Source organism: Sinohyriopsis cumingii, chromosome 14 (genome assembly GCF_028554795.1).
Source record: "Sinohyriopsis cumingii isolate HCF-2022 chromosome 14, ASM2855479v2, whole genome shotgun sequence".
In the NCBI taxonomy this organism is placed as follows: domain Eukaryota; kingdom Metazoa; phylum Mollusca; class Bivalvia; order Unionida; family Unionidae; genus Sinohyriopsis; species Sinohyriopsis cumingii.
This window is the reverse complement of record NC_142974.1, coordinates 43487159-43506082: the sequence shown is the minus strand read 5'-3', so window position 1 is coordinate 43506082 and position 18924 is coordinate 43487159. Positions and strand designations below refer to the sequence as shown.

At 34.1% G+C, this 18924-nt stretch overlaps 1 protein-coding gene across 3 annotated transcripts in view; it reads right to left on the bottom strand.

The window, feature by feature from the left end:
* LOC149783653 (WD repeat-containing protein 35-like) overlaps nucleotides 1-15849 on the bottom strand; it is an 83308-nt gene extending 67459 nt beyond the window's left edge. For 2 of the 3 annotated variants that reach the window (XM_089931893.1, XM_089931894.1), the window contains exons 1-6: nucleotides 15717-15849; nucleotides 13375-13492; nucleotides 11912-11986; nucleotides 10624-10716; nucleotides 7477-7578; nucleotides 2965-3044 (exon numbers count right to left, since the gene is read on the bottom strand). In XM_089931893.1, the coding sequence (XP_089788019.1) occupies nucleotides 2965-3044; nucleotides 7477-7578; nucleotides 10624-10716; nucleotides 11912-11986; nucleotides 13375-13492; nucleotides 15717-15740 (492 nt within the window). In that variant the 5' untranslated portion in view covers nucleotides 15741-15849. Of the gene's footprint in view, nucleotides 1-2964; nucleotides 3045-7476; nucleotides 7579-10623; nucleotides 10717-11911; nucleotides 11987-13374; nucleotides 13493-15716 lie in introns of those variants that run through there. The other variant, XM_089931895.1, reaches the window with a different exon arrangement.
* Nucleotides 15850-18924: the final 3075 nt, after the last annotated feature.

Below are 18924 nucleotides of genomic sequence, written 5' to 3'. Positions count from 1 at the left end.
TCCAAAAGGAATATGGTAAAGGCAAAAACAAAATGCTCCACATTTGTCAAGTCTGCCTTTTATTTACCCAGATAAGTGTAAATCTACCCATATTCCATCAAATGCATACTGCAGGGTCTGACAAAATATTGTAAGTCTCAGCTTGTAAAGAATGAGTAGTTTTGAAAGATAATGCCAAAATAAAGATTTTTTATGTGAAGTTTTAGTTGTCCAGCAAATTGTTTCAATTCCTGAAGTCTGCTAAGTAAATGAGTTTCTCAACCATATGCTGGTGAATTTTTTTAATTTAAAAATGCAAAGACTAAAACTTTGCTTTGATAAACAAACAATATGCCCCCCAAGACAAGCTGTAGATACACAATTGGTATAACCTGACAACACCATGAGCCCACCACCATCTGAAAAGTTTCTGCTCAGCCTCACTTCCCACTAATTTGGGCTAGCAACAACACAAATATTAAAAAGCAAGTCATATTTCTTGATCAAATTAACCCATTCATGGCCATATATGAGAAGGAAAGTGGAATGTGTAATAATATAATATTCTAAATATGCAGTTAATCAGGCATGAGAAATGAAATCAAAACTTTAACCAAAAGGAATTGTACATATTGCTTTTGTGTTCCCATCCAATGACCTGACACAGAAGAAGCAACAACAGAATCCACAAGGTCACTATTCCAAGCACTGGAAATGGATATATAAGTGAAACAATTTTTTATTACCTAAAATGTGTCCCATTAAAATTCTGTACACAATGGCTCCACCCATGGGTAATGTACAGATGGAAAGTCAAAATTTGACGATAATACAAGTCTATTCTAAAAATAACTGAATCAGGTAAGAGGGAATGGAAATATTGGTAATAAAAAACTTCACACAAAAGCCTTAACCAAATGTCTACACTATATATTCATAACCATGGGACTGGAGTGGTACTGAGAGTGAATGACATACTTGCAAACAATAACAAGGCCTTCTCAGTAAGGTAGTCAATTTATTTTCCAAAGTTGGACAAGTTTTCAATTAGGTGTAACAAAATGTCATGCACTGCTACTGTGACACTGGTAAACTTGCATATAAAAGTCCAGAAGTGTGATTCAAGATTTGTACATTGATAGTAAACATTGTATTCAACTCAAGTTTACTAAAGTTTACTTGAACCTTAATTACCTCTGGGAGAGTTAAAAAAAACTGCAATTCTAAATCCTACAGCTTAATGGCTTCTTGATATCTTTCAATCTGAGTTAATTCTTCAAAAAAAAATCATGTGGACCATGGTGATGGAATCGTCTTTCATGCCACGTGACATACGCAAATCAACACATTGTCCACTAAACCTAATTGTTGCCCCTCCTAAATTTTGCCCCAAGAATCTAAATATTCTATTTCATTATTCTGTACAAGTAAAGCTTTATAAGAGGTATAATGTCCCTTTCATCTTGACATGCCACTTGCTGGATGCCATTTAAAAAAAAATAAGCCAAGGCTTTATCATGTAGAAGCTTTGCATCACAAAGTTTGCAGATTAAAGTGTCAGAGGTATGCTGATCAAGTTAGTTGGGTTCCCTGACCAATTGAACAGAATCTAATACAAAACCTGGATATGAATCAAATATGTACCAGCCATTATCTGGATTATACTGCAAAAAATCACATTTCCATACTTTGTGCTCATACTCCTTAAAGTCCATAATTTACAGGTCATTTCTGCAAAACTTTATTGAAAATCATAAGGGTTGGCTGGTCAGGGTTGTGTATGTAATGTAATTACAATATAATTTTAATAATAATAATGAGGACTTTGTATCGCGCCTAATCTTTAGAAGCTCTAAGCACTTTACAACTTTAGAAAACACCTATAACATAAGAAACATAATAATATTATTACAAAAACAAACAACATAAAATTAGAAAAACATTTTTTTAAAAATAATTTAAAAAAACATGCCGAGAATATTTCAGGTAGGAAACATTATTAGGTCTTTAAGTTTGTTCTTGCTATCGAAATGAGTGAGTTCTGAGAGCCCTCTTGAATGTGGTAAATGTGTCTTTGTGTCTAAGTTCAGTGGGCAATTCATTCCACGTTGCTGGGCCCTGGTAATCAGGTATGGTGACATGGAAATTTTATGTTATAAAAACTATTGACAATATATACACTAAAAGTTTGTCCCCATTAGAACTATTGATCCCACTGCACCACCAAAATACAGAAACCAGGGGCAATAGTGAAACTGAGAGAAGGGGTCTGTTTGATGTTATATTGAGAACCCAGGAATGAGATCGGAACTCATAGAATGGGAGCATGTGATGTTATATTCAGAACCCAGAGGTAGGAAGGGAACTCAGCGAAAGGGTGTATGCAATGTTATATATTCCAAACATGAATTTAACTGGTAAGGGCTGTTCCATTTAAACATACGTGGCACCCAGGGTACTTTGATTTCACAGAGTTCATATTAAAATGACAAGAAAATTCTAAATTGCATCTATGGGCAAGTACCCTACCCCACTTTAAAAGTGTCTTCCCTGTGTCCCATGTATGTTTTTAATTAAACAGCCCTAATGGGGTTGCTGGAATAAAAGTGATAAAAATAACTTCAACTAAAGCGAGTCTCATTTACAGTTCTTGACCCCATTGTCCAACTAAGAGGCAGAACCATGGGGCTTAGGTGGTACTGACAGAAAAATATATGTGATAACATTACAAATAAGAATTGAATTGGATCAAGTGCTACCAAGTTTCAAAAAATTTGCTAAAGGTGTTCACTGAAACATACACACACCATCATACAAACAATGCAAAACAAAGATCAGGCATAAAAATAAAGAGTCTTAAAGACTACAATTTTGTAAGAAGATATACAATTGGCATTAATAATATTCATTATATCTAGAATCACTTTAAAATATACTTCATTTTCATGAGTGACTGTATTTGGTGAGAATGACAGGATTAAATACCTCAACATGAGCCAGCTGTATGCCTCTCAACTCTTTTCCCCAGATTCTGTTACCATCCACCGAACCCACAATTACAGCACCTGGAATAGGCACAAGAATACATCAAATTCTTAGATCATCAGAATCTCATGTCTGCTCTATTACAAATCTCACTTCATTACACAATGTGCATATATAATGAACAGGGGTTGAAATATTTTAAAAATTCCAACAACTTAATCTGGCATATAGTACTATGTTTTTTTTAACTCGCCCAGAATACACCCTTACGCTACCAGCTATCATAAATTACTCTAACAGCTATGATAAATATACAAATGTTGACAATCCTAACAACATAAATTCAGTCATGTGAAAGAATGGTTTCCAGAACTTATTCATTATCCTTCTAGCACCAGATATAAGTAATTACAAACAGACCAGTCTGCTCTCACTCTGATAAGTGTTTAATAGTGCTGAAGGCTGAGAGCAAAGCACCTATACAAATGTCAACTAAACACTGATTGATTTATTGTTAATTTTTACGGCACACCGGCACTGTAAAGCTATATAGTGCCACAAAGGAGTTATCTGATCAAAACAAATGAAAAATAAATAAAATAAAAGTATGAACTTTCAATAGCACATCATTTCTATTAAAGAGAAATAATGGTCTGCATTAAATCAGCACATGCCTGATTTGACAAGCAATTAGAAAATTCACTCAACTGCTGAAATTTTATGTTGGGTTAGTGAATTTCCAATGCCTGCACAATGTTAGGTCAAAATAAATCATTAAACTTGCTCCACAGCAAAATATGCATGCCATCTTATGCAACTAGTGATGCATCATGAAGAATATGTTATTTCATTAATTTCCCATTAGTATTTAGTAAGACCCTTCATATACTGGTAGCTCTTGAACTAGCTGTATTAAGGGTACATAGATGCATGTAATTAAGCAGCAAAATACTCTCCAATTAGGGATGTATAAAGATGTAATTAAGCAGCAAAATACCCTGCAATTAAGGATGTATAAAGATGTAATTAGGCAGCAAAATACTCTGTAATTAAGGAGGTATAAAGATGTAATTAAGTAGCAAAATACCCTGCAATTAAGGATGTATAAAGATGTAATCAAATAGCAAATTGCTCTGTAAATAAGGATCATATGAATTTAATGGTTAATCACATCTTCAATTATGTCTAGAATTCTATGAGATTCACAAAGAAGTTTTCATGAGGTCAAGTCAAATTTCTGACTTTAGATGACAAAACTCAAATATTTTATTTTGCAACAGATGTGTTTAGGGTATTTTTTAATAAAGAAAATATAAATGTTGATTATTTCATCTAACAACAGGACATTGATCAGATTTTGTATACCCCGATTGACCTACTTTAAAATGGTAATTTTTTGTTAAGGTTACAATCAAATGCAATAATAACTTATCCACCAACATTTTGTGTTCAAATGCAGGAAATAATTTAATATTTTAAACAAACATGAGAATTTCAAATTATTTTAAAGCATTTTAACATTAGACCAGTTAGAACATCTGCAATAGGCAAGTACATTCCAAATTCAGTAAACTTCTCTCAAAACTGTTAATCCTGCTTGGGCTCTTTGCAAAATCAAAAGATTTGAGTTACAAAGCAATACTAATGATAACTTGTTGTCATCCTACTCCTGAGACAACATACTGGAATTAAACTTTAAAATAAAACTGCCAAAACATTACCAATTTTGAAACTTTTCTTAAGTGAACAATAGGCCCAAGTGGGCCTGAAATCACTCACCAGGCTGACATATGCCTAAGGCCAAATACATGAGTAGTTGGCCAGGAAAAATCTAGATCAGCAGGATGCTTTCTGTAGACATTTCTTCTGATGCTGTTGATTGCATATGCATTAAAAACAACTGCTTCAAGATTTATATGTTTTCGTATATTTGAAGGCACATCATTATTGTTTGCCCAATACTGAAAGGCCATAATGCCAGAATAATTTCTGCCAAAATGTGTTAAAATCTGTCTAAAAATATCACGCTATGTGTGCAGGGGAAAGATAATAAAGAAAAATATAAAAAAAGAGTGAGAAAGATTTTTATAAGACACAATGGACGTTTATATTTCTTGGAATTTTTAAAGTATAATATTGCTAGAAATAAAAACAAAGATGCTGCAACAAATGCAGTTATATTTCTCAACATGATGAGATTCTCTGACTATGAAGTAAACACAATGCCACAAAAAGAAACTGCTACATAGTTCAACATTTTGATTATGCTTGTTTTTAAGCACCACTAAAACCTTGCTTCATCATAATATTCTGAACATAAGTTTCTTTACAATACGCACACAATCCAATTGTCTTTGCAGAGAAAGCATGTGCTCATGAATAAATTCTGAGTTTAAACTTGCTAAAATGCACTTATGTTCTGCAATTTCAAATATACAAGCCTATATTCTATGGTTAATTTCTGCAAGAAATAGAAATCTATAAGTAAAATTACTGTCAAAACTTCAACATAAAATTTTCACATATAATCTAAATGGTAACCATGATAAAACCATTGCATTGCCTTCAACAGAAATGTATTACCTACCACAGAAAAGAAAGGGAGATCTACCACATAAATGAAAAGTGATATCTACCATGGAACAAAGATTTCTTAATACTGTGACTGTTTATATAAAAAAAGCATGTAAACATTAATCATTTCATTTTTTTGTAATATTCTAAGTCATCCAGTAAAAGTGAATAATAATGCCTGCAAATATCTACTGCTAATAACTGGTAACACTTTATGATTTGAGGGTTCCAGTAGTAACAAAGCATGATGCTTGTCTATATACACTAGTTTACATGGAATGACTAGACTTGTAAAAAACAGTAAAAGTCCAATGCAAATACAAATACCCAAAATAAGGTATATCTTGACATACAAAATAACCATAATACAAAAACAGTCTGACATACAAATATTTAATATACATGTATCCTGATATACAAATACACATAATAAGGCATATGCTCACATACAAATGCAAATAATAACATATATCTTGACATACAAAATATCCAAAATAGTCTATCTTGACAAACAAATTACATAACATGGAATACCTTAATATACAAAATACCCATAACATGGAATACCTTGACATACAAAATACCCATAACATAGAATACCTTGACAAACAAAATACTCATAATATGGAATATGTTCACATACAAAATACCCATAACATGGAAATCCTTGACATACAAAATAACCATAATAGATATATCTTGACACACAAAATACCCATAACATGGAATATCTTGACATACAAAATACCCATAACATAGAATTATCTTGACATACAAAATACCCATAACACGTGTATCTTGACATACAAAATATCCAAAATAAAGTCTATCATGACATACAAATTACCCATAGTATGCTATATATTAACGTACAAAATACCCATAACACCGAATATCTTGACATACAAAATACCCATACCATGGAATACCTTGACATACAAAATACCCATACATGGAATACCTTGACATACAAAATACCCATAATAAGATATATCTTGGCATACAAAATATCCAAAATAAAGTCTATCTTGACATACAAATTACCCATAGTATGCTATATCTTTGACATACAAAATACCCATAATAGGTGTATCTTGACATACAAAATACCTATAACATGGAATACCTTGACATACAAAATACCCATAACATAGAATATCTTGACATACAAAATACCCATAACACGTGTATCTTGACATACAAAATATCCAAAATAAAGTCTATCATGACATACAAATTACCCATAGTATGCTATATATTAACATACAAAATACCCATAATAGGTATATCTTGACATACAAAATACCCATAATAAGATATATCCTGGCATACAAAATATCCAAAATAAAGTCTATCATGACATACAAATTACCCATAGTATGCTATACCTTGACATACAAAATACCCATAACATGGAATACCTTGATATACAGAATACCCATAACATAGAATACCTTGATATACAGAATACCCATAACATAGAATACCCTGACATACAAACTACCCATAATAGGTATATCTTGACATACAAAATACCCATAACATAGAATTTTCTTGACATAACAAAATACGCATAATGGGTGTATCTTGCCATACAAAATACCCATAATAGGTATACCTTGACATACAAAATACCCATAATAGGTATACCTTGACAAAAGATGTGGGGCCCCGAGCGGCCGAGTGGTCTAAAGCGCTCTCCGTTACGGATCACTGCCATCTCACCTCTGTCTGCATGGGTTCGAGTCTCGGATTCGGCCAATGTGGATATGTGAGAAAGCTTGCCAGTAGCTTCTCGAGGGTCGGTGGTTCTTTCCGAGGATTTCCTGGGTTCTTCCTCCACCATTAATACTGGCCACCATGTATAGCCTATCGTATGCTGAAAAATGGCCTTAAACCCTACAACAACAACAACAAAAGATGCCCTACTATCCTTACCATCTTCATACACAATGCAGATCTTCTGTCCATCAGCATTCCATGCCATACTGCGCACAACAGACTTGTTCCTATTGTTAATCATCTCTTCATACCATGAGCCTAAAAAAAAAAAAGGATAAATCTGAACATTCTGCCAGAATTCATTCCAGCATGTGTAAAATTGATAAAAGTCTTTAGACCAAATTTCACAAACTGAAAACTCATAGAAAACAAAACTATGCATAAAGAAAAATATGAAATTGGCAATCTGTTATAATATATTAAAGGTCATAACCTCATTATCCATGGCCCTAACCTGGGCCATAGTCCAAGTGTCACACCCCATTATCCATGGCCCCAACCAGGATCATGGTCCAAGTGTCACACCCCATTATGCATGGCCCCAACCAGGATCATGGTCCAAGTGTCACACCCCATTATCCATGGCCACAACCAGGATCATGGTCCAAGTGTCACACCCTGTTATGCATGGCCCCAACCAGGATCATGGTCCAAGTGTCACACCCCATTATGCATGGCCCCAACCAGGATCATGGTCCAAGTGTCACACCCCATTATGCATGGCCCCAACCAGGATCATGGTCCAAGTGTCACACCCCATTAAGCATGGCCCCAACCAGGATCATGGTCCAAGTGTCACAACCCCATTATTCAAGGCTCCAACCAGAGTCATGGTCCAAGTGTCACAACCCCATTATGCATGGCCTCAACCTGGATCATGGTACAAGTGGTATAACCTCATTATTCAAGGCTCCAACCAGAGTCATGGTCCAAGTGTCACAACCCCATTATGCATGGCCCCAACCAGGATCATGATCAAAGTGGTATAACCTCATTATCCAAGGCACCAACCAGAGTCATGGTCCAAGTGTCACAACCCCATTATCCAAGACCCCAACCAGGATCACGGTTCAATTGGTATAACCCCATTCATCCATGGCACAAACCAGGATCATGCTCCAAGTGGTAAAAACCCATTATCCATGGCCCCATTCATGGCCATGGTCCAAGTGGCATATCTTCATTAATCATGGCCCCAGCCAGGGCCATGGTCCAAGTGTCACAATCCCATTATCCGTGGCATCAACCAAGGATATTGTCCCCAAGGCATAACCCTTTTGCTTAATACCCTAAAGTCCATTAACTATGACCCCAACCAAAGACATAATCTAAGTGTCTCAAATGCATTATCTATGGCCCTAACTTGGGATATGGTCGGAGAGTGGACTGCCATGGAAAGAAATGGGTGTATCTTATCTTGTTAAATATTAAAAATGGTGTGTAAATTGGGCAACAGTAAACATGCATTAAAAACAAGTATTTTTTCCAGCGGCCTCATCCAAGAACATAACTCAAAATTCAAGTAGTGGAGTGGTGCAATCTGAGCAGTAAACATGTGATGTCATACTGAAAATATGCATTGAAGTCTTTCTCCCAAAGTCCCATGCAGTAATGGTGGGACGGGAGAAAGAAATGTACGGCATCATTTCACATTCCAACTATTATGTGAACTGAGCCAGGAGTTACTTCAATATCAATGGAAGAATTTACAAAGGTGTTGTACTTCTTAACCCCATGGCCCCATCCAAGGAAATAATCCATGGGACAATAGTGTATGGGGGATAACACAGGGGACAATAAAATATTGGAATAACACAGGGGATAATACAGTACTGAGAAAATAAAATCTGGAATTATGTTATACTCCAGATTTGTAGTGAATTCAGACAGGGATAAATTAAACACATGGTGGAACCAAAGTTTTATTCCAGAATGCTCCTTCATACTGACCCCATGGTCCACCTATGGACTTTTTCCTATGGTAGGAGTAGTTTAAATCCATAAGGTTAGTATGTGATGATGTTGTATTTCATATGTAAAGAGAACTTGTCATGGAAATATATGTGAGCCAAAATTGTGACCCACTTATATGGTCTGACCCCAATGTGACCCAGAGGCATGAGTGATACTGAAAAAAGGGGAGAGTAATATGATATCTGATTCTGAACCTGAAGGGTTTACTGATATACCAATACAGGGAAGAATAAAAACTTTAACCAACAACTTTTACCAAAATGTGTCTCCAAATGTACATCATGATTACAGCCAAAATGTATTTCCTTTACACATGTAATTCTTGACCCTATGACCCCACTCAGGGGCATGAATGGTAATGAGAAAAGAGGGATATGTGGTAATATTATATTCAAAAGATAAAATTAGTCATATAATGTATTACTGTAGTCATCATTGCTTGCAAAACTTTAACTAAAACTGATTACAGACTGACCCATAACCAGACAACTCAGACTGTCCACAAACCCACAGACAGACAACTCAGATTGTCCAAAAACCCACACACAGACAACTCGGACTGTCCACAAACCCACGCACAGACAATCAGACTGTCCACAAACTCACCAAAACAAAGACAACTTAGACTATCCACAAACATATGCAAACACAGACAATTCAGACTGCCACAACTATACCCACACACAGACTTACTGTCTACAAATGCACACACACACAGACAACTCAGACTGTCCAGACTCAACCACACAAAGACAACTCAGTCTGTCCACAAACATACCCATAGGCAGAAAACTCACTGTCCAGACAAAAAAAAAACCAATGAAGAGCCAAACATTACACAAACACATCCACACACAGAGACAACTCAGTTCTTACAAACTCTCTAAGCAAAATGTCCCCCCAGTAATAATTCCTGATGCTGTCTCATGGGAATAAATAGTAGGCGATTCAAAAATAATCTTAATAGTTTTAAGATTAATATTATCAATGTAATAAATAATATGAAAGGAGTGAAGGCAATTGATGAAAAGATGCATGGGGCATTATGTAATGAAAAATATGAAAGTAATGAAGGCATATGATCAAAGGATACATGGGATTTCATGTGACTATTTCTTTTATTGCTCACTTCATTGTCCACATCTCCTGCAGTATACACCACCATTTTCACAATAATCACAAATTATTATTAGTCAAACCATAACTGTGTTTATGGGATTTGTAAGCCCCACCAAAGTGCCTGAAATGACCTAAACAAAAACTTAACCAATGTGTCATGGATGGACAGACAGACAGACAGGGTAATACTATATGCCCTAACTGTAATACCTTTATATAACATCCATACAATTATGAGACCATGCTGGTCACTAGTGGTCAATTTCTGGTACTGTCCATTCCAAGTGACCACTTGCACAGCCCCTATAAAATTATAAAGAACAAAGAGTAAAAAAATGTATTGGTCTCCAGATAGAGCAAGACTGAATACACAATACATATATATATATCAATTACCACAATACATATATACAAAATACCACAATACATATATATATATATATATATATATATCAATTACCACAATACATATATATCAATTGCAATTTTGTTCACAGTCAATAACAATGCATAGGCCTGCATGTTGAGTCCATGATTGAAGTACTCATGCAAAGTGTGTGAATTCTGACCCCAAGATCAAATGGTTGAACTAACATGTTTATCAATAAATTGTCTTAGATTCTCAATGCTTCACACCAAGTAAAACCATATTTCATCAAGGGCTATAGGAAATACAAACAAATGAAAACACTTTGACCAAAACCTGAACCAATTTTCCTTTCACTGTGACCATGACCTGAAGGTCAAAAGGGCAAGTAAGTATGTGGCAGAAATGAACTGTTTCAGCATCATTATGATTTGTGATAAGTATAATGTGAATCTATCAAGGGGTTTAGGAAATAGATACAAATAAAAAACCTTAACTGTTGACAGCAACAATGACATTGCTACCAGTGGCAGAAAAGTGACTGCAAAATCTCTCTTTCCCACTAAAGATAGGAACCATTGTCATTTCTATCCATTTATGATTTTGAGATTGATATTTTTCCTAAGAAATAAAATCCTTAAAATGTCTCTCTACTTCAGTATCTTAAATTCCTACCAATTCTGGATTTTCAGTTTGTGATTGAGAAAAGATAAAGCACAACCAATATCTTCAGAAACTTATAGAATCTATGAGTTCAAGCTAAAATTAACACTTGCTACATTTTGCAAAAATATGATAACAAAGAATATACATAGAATACTGCTGAAATTATAGAATTCTCAAGACTTTTTTCTTAGCCTTTGTTTCTCTCTATTTAAACAATTTCAGTGATGTTTATTTCCATTTACATCAAATCTTATGTTTTTAGATTTTGAGTTTGGGATTGACATTTATGCTTCAATCCTTCAAATAAAATGGAACCTTGAGTAAATATGGTTATTTAAATTGGATACATTACTTATCATTTTTAATTTTCTCCATCTTTGTATATGTATAGGGCCTAATTTAAACACCTGTTAATTTAAACACCTGTTAATCACTTCAATTAAAAATAAATTATAAAGTTCATACCACTATGACCCTCCAATGTCTGATTCATAGAAAGATTACTTGGAGCTGCTAATCCCTTGGCTTTAACATCTTTGCCTGAAAATTGGAGTATAGATATGGCATGACAAGGTATTGAAATAATAAAAAAATCATTAGAATTATCATAGAATAAAACAAAATCTTGTTCTGGAGCCTTGAGGCTACCAGAATGCCAAATCCAGGCCACCTGATCTTGAATCCATGCAACCCATTGTTATGAAAATACTTTACTCTGGATAATTTATTTTGATGATTCCTAACAAGGAATAAATAAAACATCATCCGAAGAATGGCTCATTGCCCTGACCAAAAAGTCATTACAAATGTAAAATTAATATAACTTGCTTCAAATGACTTTGTCCTTTAATGATTTTACCAGATGCTGTTGTGCACAAACCAACCCAAACTTGCATAAACAAAGTCAAAATCACAACTCCAGTCGCCCTGAGTCTTGAATTTTAGACCTTCCTTGTATGGACAATTCTCCATGCTATTCAGCTGGATTCTTTATTTGATCAGCAAGTTAGTTTTATGGGAACTTTTAACACACTATTGACGATATATACCATGCTGAGGAAATGGAAGCTAAGTACATTTCCTATGGACACAACAAATCAGCCAATCCAGGAGGTTATCAAACACAGAACTTTGCACGTGATGTGATATGATGGATATTGTGGGTTTATTCCACAATTATTTGTACAATGTATCCTAAATCTTGATCCAGGGGGCATGATTTCCTATATATTATAGCTGAGGGGAAAATGTAAAACACCCTCGATGCAAATCCTTATTCAAGCACAAGTAAATAACTAACATCCATTTTGTACATCACTTGTCAATGTTCTTATCAGCAATAACCAATATGAATTTATATATATATATATATATATATATATATATATATATATATATATATATATATATATATATATGGGGCCCAAAGTGGCCAAGTGGTCTAAAGTGCTCTCCGTTACGGATCACTGCCATCTCACCTGTCTGCATGGATTCGAGTTTCGGATTCAGCTAATGTGGGTATGCGAGAAAGCTTGCCAGTAGCTTCTCGTGGGTCGGTGGTTCTTTCCAGGATTTTCCTGGGTTATTCCTCCACCATTAATACTGGCTGCCATGTATAGCCTATCGTGTGCAGAAAAATGGCATTAAACCCTACAACAACAACAACAATCATCCTATCTTAATTAAATCTTTTCATTGATTTTTCTAGATCTAAGTTCAGTATATAAGTGACTGAATTCAAAATCAAATTTACAGACTTCTTATGCAGTTTGTTTTATGTAACTCATGTGCTTAAATCTTCCAAACAATAACCAGTCTGAAACTCTAGATTTAGGACTTAAAAATACTAACCAGTCTGAGTCTCTAGCTTTAGGATTTTAAGAAGTCCATCTTCTCCACCACATGCTACATATATTTATAATACTAACCAGTCTGTGACTCTAGCTTTAGGACTTTAAGAAGTCCATCTTCTCCACCACATGCTATATATCCTTGGTCCTTATTCCAGGATACACATCGCAGCTTAGTATTGTTAGGAATTGCAATCTGAAAAGATATGTAAACATTGTAGAATAAACATTGTTTAAATTGTTCAAGCAAGTGACTCTGACTATTGAAGCTGTTCACATATCTTTGTGAACTTATGTCAAAGGGTTCCAGCTGCAGCATAGGAAAATGGCATACGTTTTGGCAAGCATTTAAAACAGGACCTTTTGCAGTAGTTCAGGCACCATAATTGGGCAAATTAAAAGCTCAAGACCAGTTAGACAAGTTCTGGAATGTCCACCAATAGAAAGATTGACCAGTCCTGTATCTTAAAACGTCAATGTAAAATATCATAATATGGAACAAGTCTACAAGATCAATCACACAGTTTGGTCTGGATTCTGAACAGTAGAACCAACCCACAACCTGAGGTTCCGAATAATTCTGGAAAGCAGTGACACAGTCTGATCCAGATTATGAAGAGTACTATCAAACCCAGAGGTTAAGAATAATCGTGGATTAAAGTTGCACAATCTGATTCTGATTCCAAACACTGATACCAAACCCAGAGATAAAGAATAATAATGGGTAAATTCAGGCAATATGATCCAGATACTGAACAATGCCACCAAACAAAGAGCTTAAAAATAATACTGGATTGAGGTCACAGAACCTGATCCAGATTTTGAACAGTACTACCAAATCCACTTTTCCACTTTAAAATCAGAGAAGTTACAACAATTAATGTGGGACAGCACTGCAGTGAATCTCTGCCAATCAGAAAGTCTGTGTTCTCAAACTGCTTCTGTTTTCAATTGTTATCAGTTGATAATTCAATGACATTCATGTGGTTTATTGTTCCAAAATAAAGCTATAAATCATAGAATAAATCTCTACAGTTGGTTTTGGTAGGAGATTAAATCCCCAAAAGGATGAAATCAAAGGGTATACCAAATGCTACCAACTGGTTAGAGCATTATTTTTAAAGGTATATCTAACGAAAAAGTAAACAAACAGAGCCAGCCTTTCAATGAATTAAAGCATATTTTATCTAATGACTTTAAAGTTTGCAGGAGAGAAAATGAAGAAATATAAAGGCTAGTAAAATTAAGAAATATTTTACATGTCAATTATGGCCATTATAAATAATGATCATTATTACTTTTTGCAAGATTCAAAATGTGTGTCAAAACCTAACCATACATTCAATTTCTTGTCAAAGCATTACTGCCATATGTATTTTGTGCTAAATAAGATCATATCAAGGATTTTCCTCCTTCAAATGCTTAGGATGGAATATAAATGAAACATAGGATTTTTGGTAACTTTATTAGTAAACTAGTCTCATAATTTCCCAATTTTACAATATTAATAATATTAATAATAATGTATTAAGGGCATTTTAAACAAGTAATCATTACCAAAAAACACCTTTTCTCGTTGTGAATAGTTGTTCTTGTTCTTAATGATAATGGGGTAGCCACATACATGTTGCTATATGACCTCTGATGTCATTGACTTGTTGGTTACAAGAGTTGTGTAGTCACGTGACTGGGGATGCAAATGGCCAGATCCAAGTGAAATTTGTACTTTCGTCTCATCTGTCAGCGGATTCAAGACATGACGAATGCTATGCTCACGATTTTTTAGAAAATAAATCATATTCTTATCGATTTCATGCTGGTATATCTCGATGAAAGGTTGTTCAGGTTTGCTGGGCCGGCTAGTAAGCAGCTACCCCATTCCAACACCAAATGGTGTCGGTGAATTCCAACGTTTCGACTGGGAATTGATTCTGACCCTACACCCCAACATAAATATCCAAATATCAAAAATGGAGTGACAAGGGTCAGAGGAAACTCGGATTATCTGCTTGTTAACCTGACTTTTATTGACCTCTGGCGACAGTGAGATTAGATACTGTAAATGGATTAATAAAATTACTATGTTCTATCAATTTTTCATATCATTGATTTTTAAAATCCAAAAGGGAATTACGAACAAACGGGACAGTATGCGAATACTATATAGTATCCCTAAGGCATGCGAATACTATAGTATCCTTAAAGCATATAATACACCTAAAGCTTCCCTCATTTTCATAAAATTTTCAACAATAATGTGTTTAATATTTTGCCGGAATAAACAGTACGAAGTGACGCGAATATGGTGCAGGTGCGAAGAAAATATAGGTCTATTCCTGACGGATGCTGAGAAAGCTTCATTGGCAACCAGTGAACCGTTATAGATACATTCAATAGATGCAACACTTTTGTTTTATAACCTTTTTGCTTAAATAGACAAACATGTTGTCTGTTGTAATGCTTCTATGTTTCTTCAGAATTTGACCATCAACGCGGCTTAATTGGACGCTATTTGTATTCTTTCCTACTGGATTCACCGCTGTCCAAGGAATGTTTAAGTCTCGCAAAATACGAAACAAAACGAGAATTCAATTTGGACTGGTTTTAATATTTAACTAATTTTTTATATATTATGAAAATAGAACGAATGACCAGACTAGATTTGGCAAGTGTACTTAATACCTCAACCCGTGTATAAGCCCGATGTTCTTTTATATTATATGGAAATCATACTACTTAAAAATATTATGAAAATATTCATCTTTTCACAAGCGATGTTTATAAATTTGTTGCTAATATAAAATTATTTTATCATTAATGTTATGAATACATTGTAGACAAGAAACCCATGCGCATTGTTTATGCTAACTTGTTTAGTATACAACTGAGATAAAACAAGCCATAAGGCAGATCAATAAGAATACGGAGATAAATTTTAAAAAAATATATCTTCACTGGTACTTTCTTGATAAGAAAGACCGTCACACACACACAAAACAATCCTCAAGTGTAACATTAAACTTTACTCAAGCAAGATCGCATACTGTAAAATGTTGTATTTTCTTATTAACTGTCTTTTTTTTTAGTGTTTGAATACGGGATTATGCAATGGAAAAGGGATGTTACAAAATGTTTGCATTACGTTTTGGAGTTTTTGTAGTCATTAAGACAGACTTTTTATGGATTATATAATTAATATATGAACAACCGGGGGATGTTTTTAAAATTTGTCGTGATTCTGTATATAGCCTATCTTTTAGGAAAAATTGTTGTGTGCACTAGTGAAAACCGTAAAGTCTAAAATATTCAACCTCTCACGCCTTAAGGGCAAATCTGCCAATATCCAACGTATAACTTTATTCCCTATAAAAACAAAGTGAAAGAATTAGAAATAACTTACAGGATAGTATGAATTCCAAGAATTTATAACTATCAGTTTCACAGTAATCCGTAAACGCTCCAAAAGAATTACGAATGAAATTTCTACTATGCTCATGCGCTAGCGCCGCAGAAGTAGCACTGTTCTATTATCCCAAAGTTTTTACATCGAGCTAAATGCAATGAAAGTTGAATGTCCTTAAATGCTTCTCGGTAATCCAATGACATTTATAAATATCCAAATCGTTGAATATTTTCTCAGTAATCCAGTAAAATATTGTCTGTTTAGAATAAATGTTTCCGCTCTGCAAGTTCAGTGAACAATAAATAAATAAATCGAGGTCCCCTTTTAATTCTGACAAGACTGAAGTATAAATTTCGAATTAAATGCTGCTTATCTATGTACTTTCACGTAATACGCAATAAATAAACAAAATCTGAATCGCTAGAAAAGATTCGGAAACATTTAAAGTATTATACATATTGAAATACCCTTAACAGTCAACGTGACTTTTAAAAAAAAAATAATTTATCCAATCATCAACTAAGGCAGTCGTGATATCTCTACGGTTCAAGCGTACTCCTTATATCACGTGATTAGACCTGACCTCTATTAGACGCTCATATGCTCATGAATCGTCTCGTGTTAATAATAAATTTCTGCATTTTCTTTTGTAGGAAAATGTTTGTTTCAGATGTGTAAAGTTCGTTGCAAAATAAAAGTTCACCAGTATCAATATTAACATTCATTCATGACAATCTGTAATAAATTCCTCTTCTTGCGTTATTATGCAGTCTCCATTCGAAAAGACAATGACGGTCGTTTTCTATTGGAAATTCAAATGCACAGGAAGGATTGACGGGATGCTTGTAAACAGTGATCTGACATCTAAGCGTACAATGAGCGAATTGACATTGGAAGAGAATGACTGCATTAAAGGTTGCAAAACATTATCTACAAATTTTTATTGGTTCTCCGAACATAAATTACAACCGGATATAATTTGTCGTCCTAGATTAAAAAAAAAAAATAAAAAAAAAATAAGATAATTTCAATGTAGGGTGGTCAGGACGTTTAGGAGTTTTGTGCAGTATGTGCATAAATGTTGACGGGAAAGTATACAAATCTTAATGTAAGTAACTAGATTTCATCAGTGTACGTAAATATTTTAAACTAACATCAAATTAAATTAACATAATTTTATTGGCGTTCAACTTAATTTATGTCTTCTTGATTCATAACACTAATAAAGTTTGACTTATCAACCTTCTTAATAACAATCATTCTTATCGTTAATTAGAGTATGTAAAATATCCATTTCTACCGTATAGATAAAAAAAAATACTTTGATGTACCGTTTATATTATATTTTCTTTGAGATGGCTTCAATGCAAAAATCAATATGCGGGTCAGGTCCATTAGGTGGGTTTAAAGAAGATTTATTTTCGTTGAAATATCCCAAATTCGTTGATTATAAATTAATTGATTCATATTCAGACTTTTTTGTTTTATTTGATGAGATTTTAGTTTGTGACAAATGTGTAGTCCTTTACCTTTACAGTTCTCCTCTGTTTCAACAGATTTTAATACAAAAATAGTAACTCTTTACGTGATTTTTCTTTCATGCCACTCGATATTGTGCATGGAGAGATGAAGAACGTTACTGAATTCATGTTATATAATTTTTATTCCAATGTCCCTAATACTAAGAAATTATATCAAATTGTATATAATTTTAATTTCAGAATTATTATGTTGTAAAGATACATATGAATTAGAAATATATAATTGTATGTTTAACCGTTTGTCTCTAGATAGATGGTGATTTCGATGATTCCGTTTTCATTAGAGACACTATCTTTATCATACTCTTTACACATTAGATTGCTATGACGTTAGTGACGTTAATTCCCGTGTGGTGCAAGACTGAGAGTAAAGATCCCCTTGGTATCAGAACTGGTGGTTAGGTTGAGTTTTTAAAAAAAAGTAATCTAAGTGTCAGAATAAAAATGTGAAGATCTTTGACTCACAAATGAAGGTAAAGGGAAACAACCAATGTGTAAATGAGGCAATTGTTCATATAAAGATGTCATCCGTCAGTAGTAAATGGGGGCATCCTAGCGTCAAGGGGAATTAGCATTACAAGACCCCTTGGGCAACTCTAGCGTCAAGGGAAAATTAACATGGAGAAAAATCGTGGGTCAGATTAGCGTCAAGGGAAATTAACATGGAGAAAAATCGTGGGTCAC